Consider the following 22,001-nt stretch of genomic DNA (forward strand, 5'->3'; position numbering starts at 1 on the left):
AAAAAGAAAAAAAAAGTTTTTTTTAATACAAGCGACCATATGGCAAAGTAAAAGACGAAACACGTAGGCTTACCTATGACTGATTCAACAGTATTACTAGCAGGGTAGAATGGGAGCGCTTTGGCATTAACACTTGATAGCGCAGTAGGGGATGAACTATCTGAGCCAATACTGGATGCCAGACTAGAGGTTATACTGGATGTTATACTGGAAGCCAGTGGGTTTACCACTGAAAAAACACTGAGATGGCTCTGTTTAAAGAATATATGCATTAAATAAGCAAACTGTGCAGGTTTTATTTTTGCAAACAAATAAAATAAATAAATGATAAGACACTAATTATCTGATTCATGTAAAGGGGATTAAGCGCATGTCAGACCCACTCATTCCTGGAAACACGTCATACAAAGGAGACTCTCAAAAGGCCAAGAATTCCAAAGATTCCCTTCAAGTCGTCGGGCTTTGTGTACACGTGGCTGCACGGGTCTCCTTTGTATCATATGCTTATTGTAGAAAAGGCAAATCACTAACTAAACATTTCTACATATTAGAAGCCGATCACAAAAGATAAAGTCATCGGAGATTGGAGAGTTGGAAGTTCACAAAATAAAATAAATTATAGTCAGATCCCACAAAAATACAGCACATGTTACACTCCTGGGCATAGGCGTGAGCTCTTCTGCAGAACCTTGGGTGGCCACCACCGATGTGACCCACTTGATGCAGACGACAGCACGGCCAAACATTTAATGGGAGTCAGTATAAAATGACTGTTCAAACCAAGCTGAGGGGCTCACTGCACCCTTGGCGTGGTGATTCAATCTGGTGCACCCTCCCACCTACTTATTTTCCGTCCAACTCTGCCCCCATTCTTTGATTGGAAGCTCTGGCTTTACAAAAGCCAAAAAGGACGGTGAAAATAGATGGATGACAAATCAGTGGAATGATGCACTGGGCCATGCTGGTGGGGATTGCTGGGCCATGCTGGCAGGGAGATCTGAGCGCTTGTGCTTACTTTGAACAGTCATTTTGAGTTGGCAGACTCCTTTTAAGTCCTGTTAAGTTAAGAAGGTTTTGCAGCAAGTAATATGGACCCTAAAAAACATCAGGATAAAGGCCGTTTGAATATCATTGTTCGGTAGAAGTTCCAACTCACCAAGACATGTAAAGACAATGGACACCTTTGACAATCAACTTTTTTTTTTTTTTATTATTTTTTTACAGAAGTTGTTGCAACTCCCTCATTCATTTTCATATTTCCCCCTGATTTTGCAACCTGTTCCTTGTCTCAGTCATTTTTCATGTGGGCGAGTGCCTCCCAGTAATACATGCTGGACTGTGTGTTCAGGACTCCACTGGCTCTTATGTCTGGGTACAGCTTCATTCCTGTACCGACTTCTTCCTCCTTCCAGTGGCTGCTCTACTTTCTCTCCACGCCGATGCCCAGCCTGTGCTATCTCTCCCTTCCTTCAGTCTGGTTTGTACCTTTGTCCCCAGCTACATTTTGATCCGACAATCATCACTGCCATCCCTGCTGCCACCTATACACCTTTTCTATAGATCAGCCGATAGCCATCTCTCCTGACCACCCCATAAAAATGTACGCTAGGTTCGGCAGAGCATGCAAGTGGTTGGGAAGGAGGCAAAAGTCAGTCGCTTATCTCCTCTTGGAATTTCACACGCCTAATTATTTTTACACTGACATCATATAACAAGGTACAGTAAGGAAGCCCTCCTTTGTGAGCTCGGTCCTGCCAAAATCCAGCTGCCATTTATCTGGTGTGTGTAAAGCACAGTGAATCTGCAGAGTCAGAAGCTGTGTGGGGCCTGTGTTCTAAGCAGCAGGACAGCCGGCTATGTCAAGGAGTTACAGACTCTACGACAGATCGGTAGTGAACATTTAATGAAGACCAGTCAGAAAACCGATTAATATTCCTTTTTAGAATAAAAGGAAAAATAAGAAGTCAGTGCAAAGGTATCCAAACCCTTTAACAGGTCTCTTCTCCAGTAAGAAACACAAACAAGAGAAATGATAAAACTACCGAAGACATTTAGTACCATGCAAAACAGAGAAATGCACAAATTAGAAGAAAAATGTATTTGTACACATTATTAACATGGCCCATATTGAAAAGGCAAAAAAAAAAATTTCTGGATTTTTTAAGTAAAATTTGACAATTTTTTTTCTGTTTCACTTTCATTAAGAAACCTGCAGGGAAAATGAAGTATTACATATCTGGTTTTAGGGAATGCAAAAAATAAAAAATAAATAAAACACTTATTGTTGGTGGCTCTTTGCTCTGGCTTATAGGGAGGGGGAAAGAGTTCAGAATATACCGTAAAGAATTCTACATTTCTGGTAGATTAAAAAAAAAGTGACAACACATTTTCATAGATGGGTATAGTCAAATAGTGTTTGTAAACACAATCAATTTACCACTTATTAAAAATGTTCATCCGTTTTTTAAATATTAACACTTATTTACAGATTATCTCCATGGAGACCGACCACCGGCTGCGAGACAACAGAACATGCGCAGTCCTTACAAGCTCTTTTCTAATGAGATTGTAAGTGCTGCTTCAAACTGGCCAGGAACGCTGGAGTAGGCAGTTACTTCCTAATCCCAGCCAGCTTCAGCGCAGTGCCTACCACCTAGACAGTAGCAGTGGTCGGTCTCCAAGGCAACGAGCTGCAAACAAAAGAAAAAAAACAGTGTTAATATATGAAAAACAGCTGCAAATTTGAACACACAGTAAATTGTAAAACAGTTTTGTTTTTACAAGCGACTATCCAACAATACCCATCTAGGAAGATGGGAATAACCCTTTAGGAGTGGCTTCACGTCCTGTATGCTCCTGCAAGAGTATTCACAAAAGCTTTTCTATAAGAAAAAAATAAATAAAAGATTTTCAAATATTCTCGAGATCCTCAACCGAGAAAGCCTCCCCGTTTAGCCAGAAGATCATCTCTCACTCTGGAGGACCCCAACACACCCATGCATTATAAAGATCGCCTATTGCTTTCACTAGGACGGTTGTAATACTTCATTTCCCCATGTGGTGGCGCTGCAGGGAAATATTACAGCTCATTTTACATTATTTCTTTAAGCAGCTTCTTCAAAATGGGACCAGGTGATAAAATGAAATATACATTTTTTTTTTTTTACTGTATTTTTTTTCCATTCCACGCTTCTAGTGCAAGGAGATTTTCATGCATGCATGACAGGTATCAAGCATTTCCTTTATTTTTTTACACCCATAATCAACTTTCCATCCAAACAAGTGAATCACTGAGCAGATCTATAAATGTTAGCATACAATTACTCTAACATTACATGTCAATCACACCACGTGTAGTTCCTACCTGTTTGCTTTCTTGGTCATTCAGTTTATGATTATTATCCAGAGACAGGCACTTGTGTTTTGCCTATAAAGCAAGGGAAACACTTGTAACAAGAGTATGACGGGCAATTATCAGCAAACACATGGACACGGCATTACAGATCAGCGGCATCTGCTACAGGAATATCTGTATGTGACAATCCGATCACAGCTACAATGGTGGCAGCACTGCGGCTGGAGAGCTCTCAGCCAAAAGGCCGTCCTAAAAAGTGCAGCGCTGCATAGGGCTGAATTATCAGGCAGTGCCCAAGCCAAACTGCACCTCAAACATAGAAATGGGACCAGTACCTTAACACTGATAGGTTTTAATCTTAGGATAAATGTTTTATTAGTAGGTGTCTGATTTTTGAACCGTCCGCCAGGTAATAAGTTTAATGAAGAGCCCCCATTCACTGTATACACAGGTACAGCACAATGTCTGCGCAAGCCGGTGTGCCCAATAGCGCAGTTCGTCTCACTCACTTATATTGCTGACAATCAGTCCATCAATCCTACAGTGGTGATCCAAAAGAAAGAAAAAAAGTCCCAATTAAGTACATGCCAATTTCCCCCCCCCCCAAAAAAAAAACAAAACATCTTTCTAAACCCCAAATATTGCAATCAGAACAAAAAAAAATCCCTGGATCAATGTCCCGTCTCCAGAAATGTAGCACACACAACCTGTAAAGTTATATATTTTTTTTTTTAAAAAGGCATCAGGGGCTGTTCAATAATTCAACCATCACAACATCAAGTGGCTGCAGCGTCACTGCCCTTACAGCAAAGAATCCATAGTCTCACTGCCCTTACGGCAAAGAATCCATAGTCTCACTGCTCTTACAGCAAAGAATCCATAGTCTCACTGCCCTTACGGCAAAGAATCCATAGTCTCACTGCTCTTACAGCAAAGAATCCATAGTCTCACTGCCCTTACGGCAAAGAATCCATAGTCTCACTGCCCTTACAGTAAAGAATCCATAGTCTCACTGCCCTTATAGTAAAGAATCCATAGTCTCACTGCTCTTACAGCAAAGAATCCATAGTCTCACTGCTCTTACGGTAAAGAATCCATAGTCTCACTGCCCTTACGGCAAAGAATCTATAGTCTCACTGCCCTTACAGTAAAGAATCCATAGTCTCACTGCCCTTATAGTAAAGAATCCATAGTCTCACTGCTCTTACGGTAAAGAATCCATAGTCTCACTGCCCTTACGGCAAAGAATCCATAGTCTCACTGCCCTTACAGTAAAGAATCCATAGTCTCACTGCCCTTATAGTAAAGAATCCATAGTCTCACTGCTCTTACGGTAAAGAATCCATAGTTTCTCTGCCCTTACGGTAAAGAATCCATAGTCTCACTGCTCTTACAGCAAAGAATCCATAGTCTCACTGCTCTTACGGTAAAGAATCCATAGTTTCTCTGCCCTTACGGTAAAGAATCCATAGTCTCACTGCTCTTACAGTAAAGAATCCATAGCCTCGTTGCCCTTACGGTTTAGAATCCATAGTCTCATGCTCTTACAGAAAAGAATCCAGTCTCACTGCTCTTACGGTAAAGAATCCACAGTCTCACTGCTCTTACAGTAAAGAATCCATAATCTCACTGCTCTGACAGTAAAGAATCCATAGTCTCACTTCTCTGACAGTAAAGAATCCATAGTCTCACTGCTCTGACAGTAAATAATCCATAGTCTCACTGCTCTGACAGTAAATAATCCATAGTCTCACTGCTCTGACAGTAAAGAATCCATAGTCTCACTGCTCTGACAGTAAAGAATCCATAGTCTCACTGCTCTGACAGTAAAGAATCCAGTCTCACTGCTCTGACAGTAAAGAATCCATAGCCTCGCTGCCCTTACGGTTTAGAATCCATAGTCTCACTGCCCTTACTGCAAGGAATCCACAATCTCACTGCTCTTACAGTAAAGAATCCATAATCTCACTGCTCTTACAGCAAAGAATCCGTAGTCTCGCTGCCCTTACAGTAAAGAATCCATAGTCTCACTGCCCTTACGGTTTAGAATCCATAGTCTCACGGCCCTTACTGCAAAGAATCCATAGTTTCACTGCTCTAACAGTAAAATAATCCATAGTCTCACTGCTCTAACAGTAAAAGAATCCATAGTCTCACTGCTCTAACAGTAAAAGAATCCATAGTCTCACTGCTCTAACAGTAAAGAATCACCTTTGGTGATAATGATAAAACAGCTCATCTAACCAAGAGGATACCCCCTTGCTACAGTCTCAACTCTGGGTATAAACAGATTATTATAAAGATCTCGCCACTGACCGTCCATATATTTATACAATGTAATTAGCCACCCCATGGTTAATAATGAACTAGAGCAGGTCCAGAGGGGGGTAAACAAAGTTATGTTTTTTTGGGGGGTAAAAAATAAAAAACAAAACACTGTTTTAGGAAATTATCAATATAGTACTGGTAAAGTCCTCCATGTTCATGAGCTGTGTAAAACCCCACCCCATCACTGATTGGCAGCTGTGTACACTGTATAGGCAGAAAGCTGCTCATCAGTGGCGTGGGCGGAGTTATACAGAGCTCAGCATTCGGAGAACAGCAGAAGATAAAACAGTGATTTTATCAAAGCTACAGCAAGCAACCCAGTGAGTGGCAACACTGAAATCAGGCTCTCTGTCTCTACATCAGGTTACTTTCACATGGAGGAGCAAAAACCTGGTGACAGATTCCCGCTAATTAATAATTGCACATTAACACCCATTTCCCCGCTGCTCCTTACATTTCATGTACCAACCTATAAGCTATACAAGACCCATAATGCAACACGGGCACTAGTGCAGTAAAATATGTTGGAGCAACCAAATAAGGTAAGTTATATAATTTGCTAAAATCCAATCTGCTGTAATAAAAACCTTCTGCATTGTACAGTGGAACGTGCTACATTTCAGGTTTCCTGGGGTTAAGGCACACTGCTACACACGGAATACTAGAACAGTATGCCGTTAGCTCTTTAGCTCCCTCTAGTGGCGACTGCAGACTGAATGTTTCACCTTAACAATATCTATCTGGTTCATTCTGCAGATACACACTGTAAAAACTAGAGCAGATTACCGTAAAAATATATATTTCAATATTAAATTCTCATAAAATGTAAAAACATGACAAGACATGGTAGTAAAAAGATGGACATTTACTTTATTTTAAAGATGACAAATGATTACCCAAGTTAGTACATAATAGACCATTATGGATTACCAATGGAATTACAAAAGCTGATATATAGCAGTAACACATCAACCAAAAAGTGAAAAAGTACAAAAAGAGATCGAAAAAAATAAAAAAAAGATCCAATATGAGGAGAAAGATGCATTTCTTTATACTTAAAGGGTTTTTCCACCTTTGGTACATATTAATTTTCTTACTTAAAGGCATGCAATTGGGGCTAAAAATCATTTTTGCAATTGGGTTTCATTAAAAATTTTGCACCGTTTGCCTCCTATAGACGGTACATTACACATAGACAGTGTTATACAGCAGCTATAGGAGACAAACAGCACAAAATCTGTAATGAAACCCAATTGCAAATATGATTTTTAGCCTCAGTTGCATGCATTTAAGGAAAAAAAAATGCCTGTCCACAATGGTGGACATCAACCCCTTTAAGACATGAAACTACCAACTGAAGTATAATGGCAGTGTAGAAGCTTTGGGCTCGCCGGTGGGTGAGATTATGGATGCACACATCATTTCATTACTCACAGTAACATACAGGAGATGTATGGTTGTAATATGGGAGAAGAAAGTCCATGTGGGTCACCTTGGCAGAAAACATTGTATAGAGGAACTGAGAACTAATGGTTGGTGTAACTTTAAGATTAGATAAATGGATCAAAATGCATGAAGTACTACAATTTAGCCCTTTCTGACAGTCTAGTCTAAGTTTGCACTGTGTAATAATTAGACAATATTGTTAAACCTGCCCTATTGTTTCAGTAATGACGGAGTCCGTCTGTGTTTCATGCTGGAATGGTTAGAGCAGCGCAGCATGTGACAGCATCATGGTGGCATTCTACCACTAGGGGGCAGTCACTGCACACTGCCAGGCTATGCTCACTTCAATATGTTCAGTATTCTGATTTTTTTTTTCTTGCCTCCACGTTTGGAAAAATGTCTGATCTGAAAAAAGTCTAATGTGTATTTCACAGCATAAAGCTCAAATAAAACTAACCCCCATTATTTTACTTCTTTTGGATTTTGCCACCATAGTCCCGAACACCGCGTAACTAAGTGCTGCAGAACCTATGGCGGATTTCATGCGGGAAAAACGGCAGGGAGCCGCGCACAAATCACCCCGTGCAAAAATCACCCAGTGCAAAAATCACCCAGTGCAAATACACGTGGAACCTTCCCAATATAAATACTCTACGTACAGACGCTTATACAATGAAGTTTAAAAAAATAAACAAAAAAGATTGGGATTTTATTTTCTGTGTTGATGTGAGGCAAATTTGCACATTATTCATTTTTTGTCAAGTATCAATAGTGAAAATGAACAATAGCCAGAGTTCTGAAACAAAGTGTCCTGTACCTACACAGAAAAATAAATAAAAATGCATGGCTCCCTCATAATCCCCCGTTGTATGCATGGCTCCCCGTACTCCTCCATGTATGCATGGCTCCCCCGTACTCCTCCATGTATGCATGGCTCCCCGTACTCCTCCGTGTATGCATGGCTCCCCGTACTCCCCGTGTATGCATGGCTCCCCCGTACTCCTCCGTGTATGCATGGCTCCCCGTACTCCTCCGTGTATGCATGGCTCCCCGTACTCCTCCGTGTATGCATGGCTCCCCGTACTCCTCCGTGTATGCATGGCTCCCCCGTACTCCTCCGTGTATGCATGGCTCCCCGTACTCCTCCATGTATGCATGGCTCCCCGTACTCCTCCGTGTATGCATGGCTCCCCCGTACTCCTCCGTGTATGCAGGGCTCCCCCATACTCCTCCGTGTATGCAGGGCTCCCCCGTACTCCTCCGTGTATGCAGGGCTCCCCCGTACTCCTCCGTGTATGCAGGGCTCAACCGTACTCCTCCGTGTATGCAGGGCTCCCCGTACTCCTCTGTGTATGCATGGCTCCCCGTACTCCTCTGTGTATGCATGGCAGCCCCGAAATCCCCCGTTGTATGCATGGATCCCTCGTACTCCCCGTGTATGCATGGCTCCCCGTACTCCCCGTGTATGCATGGCTCCCCCGTACTCCTCCGTGTATGAATGGCAGCCCCGTACTCCTCCGTGTATGCATGGCTACCCCGTACTCCCCGTGTATGAATGGCAGCTCCGTACTCCCCGTGTATGCATGGCTCCCTCGTACTCCCCCATTGTATGCATGGCTCCCTGTACTCCTCCGTGCATGCATGGCTCCCCAGTACTCCCCGTGTATGCATGGCTCCCCCATACTCCTCCGTGTATGCATGGCTCCCTCATACTCCTCCGTGTATGCATGGCTCCCCCGTACTCCCTGTGTATGCATGGCTCCCTCGTACTCCCCCGTTGTATGCATGGCTCCCCGTACTCCCCGTTGAATGCATGGCTCCCCGTACTCCCCGTGTATGCATGGCATCCCCGTACTCCTCAGTGTATGCATGGCAGCCCCGTACTCCCCCGTGTATGCATGGCAGCCCTGTACTCCTCCGTGTATGCATGTGTACTCCTCCGTGTATGCATGTCTCCCCCCTACTCCCTGTGTATGCATGGCTCCCCCGTACTCCCCCATGTATGCATGGCTCCCCCGCGTATGCATGGCAGCCCCGTACTCCCCGTGTATGCATGGCTCCGTGTATGCATGGCAGCCCCGTACTCCTCCGTGTATGCATGGCAGCCCCGTACTCCTCCGTGTATGCATGGCTCCCCCGTACTCCCCCGTGTATGCATGGCAGCCCCATACTCCTCCGTGTATGCATGGCTCCCCCGTACTCCCCCGTGTATGCATGGCTCCCCCGTACTCCCCCGTGTATGCATGGCTCCCCCGTACTCCCCCGTGTATGCATGGCTCCCCCGTACTCCCCCGTGTATGCATGGCAGCCCAGAAATCCCCCGTGTATGCATGGCTCCCTGGTACTCCCCTGTGTATGCATGGCTCCCTCATACTCCCCAGTGTATGCATGCCTCCCCCGTACATGCATGGCTCCCCTGTACTCCCCTAAGTATGCATGCCTCCCCCATACGTGCATGGCTCCCCGTACTCCCCCTGTTGTATGCATGGCTCCCCATACTCCCCAGTGTATGCATGGCTCCCCTGTACTCCCCCGTTGTATGCATGGCTCCACTGTACTCCCCCGTGTATGAATGGCTCCCCATACTCCCCAGTGTATGCATTGCTCCCCATACTCCCCGTGTATGCATGGCTCCCCCGTACTCCCCCTGTTGTATGCATGGCTCCCCTGTACTCCCCCGTGTATGCATGGCTCCCCTGTACTCCCCCGTGTATGAATGGCTCCCCTGTACTCCCCCGTGTATGCATGGCTCCCCATACTCCCCAGTGTATGCATGGCTCCCCTGTACTCCCCCGTGTATGCATAGCTCCCCCGTACTCCCCCTGTTGTATGCATGGCTCCCCTGTACTCCCCCGTGTATGCATGGCTACCCTGTACTCCCCCGTGTATGCATGGCTCCCCTGTCCTCCCTCGTGTAAGCATGCCTCCCCTGTACTCCCAAGAAAACAAACCAAAAACAGGTAGAGATGCTTACCTGTCTAAATGGGCCTCAGTACAACTGCACAGACAGGGTGCAGCGGACCCAAGTAAAATGGCAACTGCAATTGTATTGAGGCCCATTTAGACAGGTAAGCATCTCTGCCTGGTTTTGGTTTGTTTTATTGAATATTGGAGGATTTTTTCCTCTTTTTGTGGTTTTCATGTTAAAGTAGGACTGGCAAACTTAAGGACTCTTGACGCGGGTTGCCAGCTTACATATTATGGCCAGAATATCAACCAATACCTTACATATATTGATATGTTTTTTTTGCACGTTGTATTTTTTTCGGGGTGCAGTTGGGCCCAAATGGTTCTGTACACTGTGGCCTCTGTTCACACAGGATCATTATAGTTAGCACTGGGCAGCCCGCCATAGGGCGTTAGTAATAGGCTGGAGCCAGATGCTCTGCATTCCCTGTGTGAACATTGCCACATACAGAGTATATATCTTAGTGCATTGGTGTAACACACGGCCAATCCCTGATTGAAGGCTGGCTGTTTCATTAGGTGTTGCACCTGTGTATTTGCCATTTTATTTGGGTCCGCTGCACCCTGTCAGTGCAATTGTATTAAGGCCCATTTAGACAGGTAAGAATCTCTGCCTGTTTTTGGTTTGTTTTCTTGAATATTGGAGGATTTTTCCTCTTTTTGTGGTTTTCATGCTCCTCTGTACTCCCCAGTGTATGCATGGCATGGCTTGGCTCCCCTGCCCTCCCTCGTCATTACTCATTCCCGCCTGGCGTGGTCTCTGCACTTCCCTGCTTTTCCAATGTCCCGGGGCCAGCAGCTTCTTCCTGCACAGAGCGGTCACGTGGTACCGCTCATTAAGGTAATGAATATGCGCTCCACGCCTATGGGAGTGGAGACGCATCCATATTCATCACCTTAATGAGCGGTACCACGTGACTGCTCTGCGCAGGATGAAGCTGCTGAACCCCAGGACAACGGAGATGCAGGGATGGAGATCCTGAAACGGAGGGCGAGTGTTGATGTCTGACTCCTGTATAATCCGAGGGGAGCGTTTTCAGCACAAAAAAATGTGCTGAAAATCTCGACTTATACACGAGTATATATATATATTTTTTTTAATATAACAAAAACACATTACATTAATGAAAGGAGGTTGTAACAAACATTTATTGTCCAAGCTGTGAAAAAGAAAAAAATAAAGAAAAAGATCAAGTCAAACCAAATTTTGGACACATACCTGGCCTTTGCGTTCCATGACCTGGTGCTCTTGGATAGGCAGAGACACCTGAAGCAGTAGATTCACAACACAAAGCATTGGCTAATGTTTTCTGCCTATGGATCTAAAAGGCGAGAAGGAGCTACTGCTCCCTGAGCTGGAGGCAACTGTTGGACTACTACAGCATGAAATCTGTAGAGGAAGAATACGGATACGGAAGACAAATAATGGATGTGCCTGATGGTTTCGTCTCACCGTACAGCAAGGTAAATATTCCCAGTACGTTGTCCCGGCCCTGATACAGTCAGAGCTACATCTCCTTTAGTCGGGCAGGTTAGCGGGAGCGCAGTACAATACATGAGCATTACAGATCTGCACATCATCAGCCCCAGTCACAACACAGATTAAAGAACGGCTGGAATGGAAGAATGAAAGAACGGACTTTATCCCCGCAGTGTGCGCCAGAGCCCCGCTCAAGACAGATGCGGGTCCTAATGTTCATGGTGTAACCTGTGGATAATATCCAAATTATGAACAGAGAAAGAAAAACTGTGGCACTCGCACCAAGGCTAAAAATGTTATTCCTTTATTACATACCGGTGAAGGATAGAGACAGAAAAAAAAAAAAAAAAGCGACAGACGTTTCGCATTGCCAAGCGCTTCATCCAGGGTCCGTTATCAACTCCACTCAATCCCCACTAGGTCTTGTTTTTCCAGGTGGCTGGAGATATATTATAAAAACTTGTTTCCTAGTGCCACACAATTTACATAAATAAATCAGTTCTCTGTCAGTGGATCAAACCCCTGTCAGGGGTTGGGTGGAGCTTATAACAGAGCCCAGATGAAGCCCTAGGCAGTGCGAAACTGTTGTTGCTCTTTTTTCGGTCTGTCTGTATCCTCCACCCGGTGTATAATAAAGGAATAACTTTTTATCCACGGAGTGAGTGCCACTTTTTCTCTGTTCCTAATTTGGATACTGCCTGTCTTCTGTTGAGCACCACATATAGCTATGTTATAACGGACTCAGGACATAAACAATGATGTATATCTCCGTAGGTTACACCATTAATTTGACTGCCATTACTAGTAGTGCTGACCTATCCTCTATTCATCTGGTAACGCGTGTGTGTCATAAACATAGACGATAGGACAACCTTTCTAGAAAGGAAGTGAAGAAATGTTACAAAGGAATGCTTAATCCAGATTAAGGGGTTCCAGGAGAATGGTCATCAAAATTTTGAAACTTCCATTATAATCCCAGTATTTTTCCCTGAGAATGTGATGATCAGACATGTGATGCATAGTGTTGAGCGATACCGTCCGATACTTGAAAGTATCGGTATCGGAAAGTATCGGCTGATACCGGCAAAGTATCGGATCCAATCCGATACCGATACCCGATACCAATACAAGTCAATGGGACTCAAGTATCGGACGGTATTCCTGATGGTTCCCAGGGTCTGAAGAAGAGGAAACTCTCCTTCAGGCCCTGGGAACCATATTAATGTGTAAAATAAAGAATTAAAATAAAAAATATCGCTATACTCACCTGTCCGACGCAGCCTGGACCTCAGCGAGGGAACCGGCAGCGTTGTTTGTTTAAAATTCGCGCTTTTACTTGGTTACGTGAAGTCCCGGCTTGTGATTGGTCAGGGCGGCCATGTTGCCGGGACGCGGACCAATCACAGCAAGCCGTGACGAAATTACGTCTCTGCTTGCTGTGATTGGTTAATGGCGGCCATGTTGCCGGGACGCGGACCAATCACAGCAAGCCGTGACGTAATTTCGTCACGGCTTGCTGTGATTGGTCCGCGTCCCGGCAACATGGCCGCCCTGACCAATCACAAGCCGGGACTTCACGTAACCAAGTAAAAGCGCAAAATTTAAACAAACAACGCTGCCGGTTCCCTCGCTGAGGTCCAGGCTGCGTCGGAGAGGTGAGTATAGCAATATTTTTTATTTTAATTCTCTCTTTTACACATTATTACATTAATGTTGTTGCGATACCCAATACCCGATACCACAAAAGTATCGGATCTCGGTATCGGAAATTCCGATACAGCAAATATCGGCCGATACCCGATACTTGCAGTATCGGAATGCTCAACACTAGTGATGCAACAATACGGATTTAAAACGGATTACTCCAAACTGTCCAACTGTTGTCCTGTGTAATCCGTCTCTAGTAGAAGAGACACTGACACAGATAACAGGAAGTGGCAGCGGGTGTTTAACCTTAAAGGGAAGGTGCCATCAAAAAAAAAATTTTTTGCAGCAATTGTAAAAATGTAAAGAATTAATGTTTAAATTTTCTTAAAAAATATTTTCATTTGTTTATAATTTAGTAAAATATGAAAAATAATTTGAAAAGTTTTGGAATTTCCACTTTTAAACACTAGGGGGAGCAGCTGCTGAAATTTCAGAAAAACCTAGTGTACAACTAGCTCACATTACAGCACTGCAGTAATTATGGGCGGAGTCTGCTGACATGTGATGTCTCCTCTCCTCTCCTTCCATGAGTTTGCTAAGGGATGAGAGGATTCAGGAACACAATGAGCAGCCATTTTGTTGGTGACTGCAGAGTAAGGCTGCCGTCACACTAGCAGTATTTGGTCAGTATTTTACCTCAGTATTTGTAAGCCAAAACCAGGAGTGGAACAATTAGGGGAAAAGTATAATAGAAACATATGCACCACTTCTGCATTTATCACCCACTCCTGGTTTTGGCTTACAAACACTGAGGTAAAATACTGACCAAATACTGAATGTGTGACGGCAGCCTTATACTGACAAATAGACAGTCACCGAGGATGGCAGGCAGCAAGGACTCTGGGAGATATGTGGTGGAGGAAGCAGGGTGACAGCAGCACAGAGTATTTCAGGAGAGCAGTGTGCTGGCCTATGGTGGGGCACCATGTTCAGTGCGCGGAGCAGCCAGGGATTGTACATAGAGCGCTGTCTTTTATACACATGGATGGACCGTCTGCTCTACAGAAATCCAGGAAACATTTCTGCGGATTGATGGCCTGTTCTGATCCAGACTTTGCATGCAGACCCCATTCCCCTCCTCACATCCTGTCTTCTCCATCCTGTCCTGGCGATGTGTGAAAGTGAGACGACAGGAGAAGTCCGGGGTGACGCTGGGGGAAATGTAGCCATAGAGTAATGATAAAAATGAGACCCCTCTCTTCAGCTGCCTCACCAGCCCTGACTGCACCTAACTGGAGGTCATGCTGCCCCCTCTATTACCCCAGACCCGCGTGCAGGTGCTCAGCCAGAACCACCGTAGAATGGGTCCACTTTCTGAAGATAATACTGCCATAGTGTTCTCACATAATACCGCTATATAGATCACACATAATACCGCCATATACATCACACACAATACTATCAAATAGATCACACAATACTGTCATACAGTTCTCACATACCACCATATAGATCACAAATAATACCGCCATATAATTCTCACCTAGTACTTCCACATAGATCACACATAATCCCACAATATAGTTCTCATATACCACCGTCATATAGTTTTTACATCATTCCACAACACTGAGCAAACATAATATTGCCATATAGATCACATATAATACCGTCACATAGATCACACAATACTTGGTGGCATAATGTGCGATATTATATATATATTATAATATCCCGGCATAATGTGTGGTCTTTATGGGAGTATTATGTGATATATATATATATATATATATATATATATATATATAGCGGCATTATACGTGATCCATATGGTATTGTGCTGCTCTAGGGAGGTGAGAGACGTATGGTGGAAGGAGCAGGGTGACAGGAGCACAGTATTTCAGAAGAGCAGTGTACTGGTCTGTGGGTGGGTGTGCTCACTCACACGCTCGCAACTGTATACTTATAGCCTTTACTGGCTATTAAAATGGGGGACACCCCCCAAAAAAAAGACGTGGGGCCCCCTATAATTAATAACCATGAAATATTATGCAGACAGCTGCGGGCTTACATTAATAGCCTAGGAAGGGGCCATGGATACTGTCCCCCCCCCAGGCTAAAAACATCAGCTCTCAGCCGCCTTTTACATGCTCCTTTTCTGGCGCTTTGCCTGGCAATTTCCACTTGCCCTGTAGCGGTAGCAAGTGGGGTTCATATTTGTGGGGTTAATGTCACCTTCATATTGTCCGGTGACATCAAGCCCACGGCTTAGTAATGGAGAGGCGTCTATAAGGCACCCATCCATTACTAATCCTATAGTTGTATTGTAAATAAAGACTCGGCCAGAATAAAGTCCTTTATTAATCTTTTTTAAACCATACCGAATGCGTAATCCTCGACTCCCTCATCTCCCACAACAAAAATAATAAACCACAATGGGAAAAGACACGCAGGGGGGAGAGGAGTGCATAGGAGAGGATTAGATACTGACTGCTGAGCCGTGTATCTAATCCTGGCCTGTGTGATACCGACAGCTGAGCCATGTATCTAATCCTGTCCTGTGTGATACCAACTGCTGAGCCGTGTATCTAATCCTATCCTGTGTGATACCGACTGCTGAGCCGTGTATCTAATCCTGTCCTATGTGATACTGACTGCTGAGGACACAGTACACGGGACAGGATTAGCTACCCAGGACTAGATTAGCTACACAGGACAGAGGTAGCAGTGGTATACAGAGGCAGGCAGGCAGTGGTATACAGAGGCAGGCAGGCAGGGGTATACAGAGGCAGGCAGGGGTATACAGAGGCAGGCAGGCAGGGGTATACAGAGGCAGGCAGGCAGGGGTATACAGAGGCAGGCAGGCAGGGGTATACAGAGGCAGGCAGGGGTATACAGAGGCAGGCAGGCAGGGGTATACAGACGCAGGCAGACAGTGGTATACAGAGGCAGGCAGGCAGGGGTATACAGAGGCAGGCAGGCAGGGGTATACAGAGGCAGGCAGGCAGTGTTATACAGAGGCAGGCAGGCAGTGGTATACAGAGGCAGGCAGGCAGGGGTATACAGAGGCAGGCAGGCAGGCGTATACAGAGGCAGGCAGTGGTATACAGAGGCAGGCAGGCAGTGGTATACAGAGGCAGGCAGGCAGGGGTATACAGAGGCAGGCAGGCAGGGGTATACAGAGGCAGGCAGGCAGGGGTATACAGAGGCAGGCAGGCAGTGGTATATAGGGGCAGGCAGTGCTAGGTGGTATATAGGGGCTGGTAGCAGTGGTAGATGCATAAGAAAATAAAAACGCTGTACTTACCTTCCATCCTCTCTCAGGAAATGCTGAGTCGTGTTCAGGGCAGAGCAGTGCAACGATCTCCCTGCTCTGCTCTGAACAGGTCGGTAGTGAGCAGTGATTGCAGCCTGTACTGTAATACTAAGTACAGGCTGCAATCACAGCTCCTTGCTGCAGATACTCATCTCGGACCCTCGCTTCCCAGCAGCAGCTTCTGCCATCGCACGCACTGAGCTGTGTGTGCGATGGCAGAGGGAAATAAACAAAATGGCCGCGATCTCCTCTCACAGCTGTGACGTGGCAGCTCAGTGGGCGTGGCCAAGTCACAGCTGAGAGGCAGGAGATGGAGTCGGAGCCCGACCGTTGGCTCCTATGTACATGGCTGCCGTAAGTGAGGTGTGCAAGTGTCGTGCCCAGACACTTACACCCACACTAATGAAAATGGCGGCCTCCAGTGGTGAATGTAAAAGTGAATAAATAAAAAAGTATGAAAGAGGTACATTTACTTTTGTATTGAAAATAATTGATTATATAATCAATAATTATTAATACAAAAACTAAAATCACGGCACCCTCCCTTTAACTACAGGGGCAATGCATGCAGGGAAGCATAGGAAAGGAAGTGCCAGCACTTATAGTGCTGGAAGATTGCCGATTTCGATCCATCTACTCTAACAGTGGATAGTAGATAAAAGCATAAGAAACGTTACAGTTCCTGAACATATAAGACTATGGGGCTGATTGATTAAGGCTGGCATTGTAAATGAAGGGGTGTAGGGGAGTAAGATGCACCTAATTAAGGTGCACAGCATTTCATTCATTAGGCGCGTCTTACAAGTGCCGTGTGCCTCCATGGCGTAACATTTCATAAATTAGATAGGCAGGCGTAGCCACGCGTCTTCTATGATTGGCCCATTTTGCAGAAACTAGCGTTAAGATACCATAAACATGCAAAAATTTTGCACAACTTCTCCGTTGCGCAAAAATTTTGACTTTTTAAAGTGCTTTATACCAAAGTTCTAGCATAAACACCTTAATGAATAGGGTCTTACATGTGCACCAAAACTAGTTTTATCTTTTTGTGGGGGATGAGGTCTGTGGAACCACGCTTCTCTAAAGGTTTAGTATGATAGGACTCGCAGAACTTAATTTAAGACAACCTTAAACCAAAATTTCTCCGGTTGAACTGGACACAGGGTAAAGGTTTCTGCCATTTTTGACTCTCAGTGATCCTAATGACATCATCACAAATCCTTCTACACTTCTATGTTGCTGCCTGCTACTACTGATTGGTCAGTATCATACAAGGGATAAGGACACGCCCCCCCAGTGAAAACTGTATGTTAACACCCACTTGGACTTAAATTAACTCATCAGTTGCCAAAAATTGATAATATCTCTGAAACGGAAAGATGAAATTAAAAAAATTATTATTTTTTTTTTATCAACTCTGCAGCCACTATCACATGGTGTGTTCAGTTCAACATGAAAAATTTGATGAAACATTCTCAGTTTAATAGTCACACCCCATCATCAGAAAGTTCCCTCTAATTGCTATGGTTTAGATACAGAATTAATAAGATGAGGATGGATTAATAAGGGAGAGAATATTGCAGGTCAAGTCATCAGCAGATCCTGAAAACACAAATATGAATAAAGTAATTTATATTTAAGATCCCTAAAATAGAAAAAAAAAAAAGTGTAATAAATAATTCATGCCAAGCAGGACTTCTCAGGAGGCTGCTCAGAGAGGAAGACGACAGGCGCCTATATCTTATATTAAAAGAGAATCCAAAAATGGCGACAAACGTCATTTTAGCTCGGAGGTCTGCGACAACAAATATCCTGGTGCAAACTACTACATCATCGTGTACGGTGGAGTTACGTAAAACCTCAAATAATCCACTGAACAGTGGCTACCGGTGGCCGTACTTACATTTGTGGTTTGCTCGCTGTGGTTCAGGAGGCTATTGGTACAACTCATCGCAGTGTTCCAGTCGCCGGAGAGACCGATACCGTCTGACGAGTACAGAGACGGGGCTTGTTTTAGGTGACAGCTTGATTGCATCATGACATTCAGAGTCTCTTCAGCAGAGGGAATCCCTACAAAAAAAAAAAAAAAGTTACCATCATGTGCTGGATTACAGCCATCATGTGCCGAAAGAAAGGAGACTACGCAGCTCCACCACATACAGGATGCCAGCAACTTACGTTCAACATGTGCAAACGCACAAAATGGTCCTCTAGGGCAGTACCCAGTTTGCCTCACATCATTGCACTTTGTAGACTTGTAGATCTAGGAGAAAGACAATGGTGGTAAATACATATTTTTTTCTGCCCACCATTTATATTCTCACATTCATCCCACTTCATTTACATCTAAATATTTAATTCTCTTCATTACAGGAATATTGGGTCATGTGATCTCCAGTCAGACAACCAGTCCAGTATATAACGATCTATGAGATTAGTGATAAAACATCACATCAGATAGACAGACTGTCTCTGGTAGCCATATTTTATCACTACAATGCACAGTGACAGTGCGCTCTTCTCGTCAGAGCTGGCGAGGGAGCGCACCGTCACTGAACATTCCCAAAATAAAAATTAAAAAATCCATAATGACAAAATCCTACTGAGCATGTGTTTGGAAATTACATCCGATGTAGGCTCAGTAGAGCAGGGACTAGCCCAGCCTCTGAAATTTACGCTACTGATGGGTACAGGGGCTGAGGGAGTGACTACAGCCTCTGTCTGCTGATGACGACTCGCTTGAGCATTCCACCATGCAACAAGGTTCTCAAGTGAAGTGTCAAAACGGAAGTAGGGAAAGAAAAAAAAAAAGAGAGAAAAAAAGCAGTTAGCGTAGTGAGGGAATGATAGGTAATTTTTTAATAATTTATAATAGAATAGAGATTGGATTTTGGCATTGAATAAACAGATTTAGGATTAAAATTAGTTTTTCATGCAATTTGCCACTATAACAAGAGGTACATTTAAAAAAAAACAACAAAATTTGTGTCCGTCTCAAAACTTTTGGCTATGACTGTACATCACATAGGATACATGGAGACTCTGCTTATATTCATCATATAGGATACACAGAGGAAAAAAAAAGTGTTCATTGTATGCAAAAAAAAAAAATTATATATATATATATATATATATATATATATATATATATATATATATATATATATATATATATATATATATATATATATATATATCTCTCACTCATCCTAAAGCTTGTCAAAACAAATAGAAAAAAAAGTTTAAAACTCTTAAAGGGATTGTGAAATGTCTTAATTCTTGCAGGTTAGCAAGTCATCAATGACCAGGAGGGCATCTCACCTCTGGATGGAACTGCTGCTCAGTGCGGGAATGGCAGTACTGACAACTGTCCCCACTTTCACACTTTGAAGGCTCTCCCCACTCATCCCCATGTTTCACGCTTGGGCACGGTGTGGATCTAGAACAGAATAACGCCCAATAATAAATGAAAAAAAGAAAAAACACCCGTTAGTAAATGCCATTTTGCATGGAAATTTGCATTGAATTTGTGGTATTGCAGCAATGTTACAGCTCATGGTGATCTCTGGCCTCATGATGTGTAATGGTGCAACACAGACGACTCGTGTGTGATATAGGTGGGTGTATATGACCCTAAACCAACTCTGTGCACAAACAATGACCGCAGGCACCTGTATTTGAATTTCCTTGGGTTGCGCCTCCTGTCCCGGCTATTGTGGTAGTGAGGGCAGGCATATCCTTGGCGACAGAGCCTGGGTGGTTTAGTACATTGCTCCGTTTTATAGCTGGCAAGTACAAAGTTTGTATCTGTGAAGAGAAAAAAAAAAAGTTGTTTATTAAATTACAAAAAAAACAGGGATTTTTGTGTACTCACCGTAAAATCCTTTTCTCCGAGCCACTCATTGGGGGGACACATGGTCTGTGTCCCCCAATGAGGCAAAGGAGAAAATTTTTCTTTACAATATTCCCAAGCTAGCAACCATTACGGCTGGATGAAAATAGCGCATCAATAAGGATGTCTAAATGACGTGCAATTGAGAAATGTAAAATGTGCTGCCCTTCCATACATCACCACCAGATGGCGGCGCCTGGCACATACTTTTTTTTTAGGCTACAGATGCATAATTACATGTTTGAAGAGTTTTTCTTTATTATTCCTCCAAAAATCTATGGAAACTGATTGGATCAAACAATGCACGCAGATTAGAAAAGTGCTTGACCTTTAACCGCACTATGGCAGCGCACCACTGTGAATATATGGGAAGAATGGGAACGTCGCGGGCCTCCAGCTGTACCCCGCATCTTCTGCTCTGCATGGGGGCTCGTGTCTCAGATGTCGTCATCTGCACAGTACCATCTGGATGCCTCTTCACTGTTTTTTTTGCAGAATTTACACTTTCTGAATAGACTTCAGCACTGGATGAGTCAATGCTAATCCCATTCACTCATTGAATATTTAGTACGGTCACCGCTTTCCAGGTTCAACTTTCCAAACAAAGCGGAATAGACAGTCATGGGTAAGGCTTTCTAACCCTATAAATTGACCGTACGATTTTGCTTCCTGTGGAATCCGGTGATAGAGATTCTCGATATCTACAGAAGCAAAACTGTATCATGTAATGCAATAAAAAAATAATCTTATATCCTTCAAATAAAACATAATTTTCTCCAACATTCCCTGGGAACCTACCGCATAGATGAATGGCCCGGACAGTAAACCGTCCATTCAATTGTGTTCTTGTGCTCCTGCACTACACCCATTTCTCTCCATTATTGCATGTAACACTGATACATACAACTGTGCCTCTTTGGGGGCTTACCTTGCCACCTGGGGTCCTCTCCTAGAATCTTCTCGATCATTGCCTGGCTGGCCAACACTCCCGGCTGCAGGTCAGGGATTCCATCGCTCCCAAGTTGCCCATTCTGTAAGGCTTCCTGTGCTTGGATTTCCCTGGGTCACAATAACATTTCCGATTACTTCGTGCACCCATAATAAAAAGCGACAGCCGCATGTTATAGGACATTGGTATAATGTAGTCGAGGACCCAAAAGTTGTCAAATAGTTATTTCCTTAGCGATAAGCCACTTCTAGAAGTGTCAGGTTGAAAGTATATGACGAGACAATCGACCAACAACATTACAAAGTGCGTCCCTCCCCCCAAAAATCCAACGCCGGACCGAAACAAAGCGTCGTCTCACCTTATGTCATAAACAGGAGGTCTAAGGTCATGAGGACCATGGGCAAAGGCACAATGGGGTCCGTTCTTCACACAATGTCCTCGAGCATCGGTTTCGTGAATACAAGTACCGGTCTTGTAATAGCGTAGATGATACTTTCTTTCAGTGTCGCCTGTTGTCCTATGCAAATATGGACAACTGAAAAAGGAACAAAAATAATAAATTTATATATATATTGCTTGACCTTCACCTATTGTATCCTCACCCAGCCCTTGTAGATGGCG

General features: G+C 43.9%; 1 protein-coding gene across 2 annotated transcripts in view; it reads right to left on the reverse strand.

Moving 5' to 3' along the window:
• Nucleotides 1-22,001, reverse strand: part of UNKL (unk like zinc finger) — a 60,970-nt gene that overhangs the window by 12,912 nt on the left and 26,057 nt on the right. For both annotated transcript variants that reach the window (XM_077274818.1, XM_077274817.1), the window contains exons 3-10: nt 21,739-21,915; nt 21,360-21,490; nt 20,211-20,346; nt 19,861-19,978; nt 18,718-18,802; nt 18,443-18,609; nt 3,365-3,427; nt 74-251 (exon numbers count right to left, since the gene is read on the reverse strand). In XM_077274818.1, the coding sequence (XP_077130933.1) occupies nt 74-251; nt 3,365-3,427; nt 18,443-18,609; nt 18,718-18,802; nt 19,861-19,978; nt 20,211-20,346; nt 21,360-21,490; nt 21,739-21,915 (1,055 nt within the window). The remainder of the gene's footprint in view (nt 1-73; nt 252-3,364; nt 3,428-18,442; nt 18,610-18,717; nt 18,803-19,860; nt 19,979-20,210; nt 20,347-21,359; nt 21,491-21,738; nt 21,916-22,001) is intronic.

Source organism: Ranitomeya variabilis, chromosome 7 (genome assembly GCF_051348905.1).
Source record: "Ranitomeya variabilis isolate aRanVar5 chromosome 7, aRanVar5.hap1, whole genome shotgun sequence".
Taxonomy (NCBI): domain Eukaryota; kingdom Metazoa; phylum Chordata; class Amphibia; order Anura; family Dendrobatidae; genus Ranitomeya; species Ranitomeya variabilis.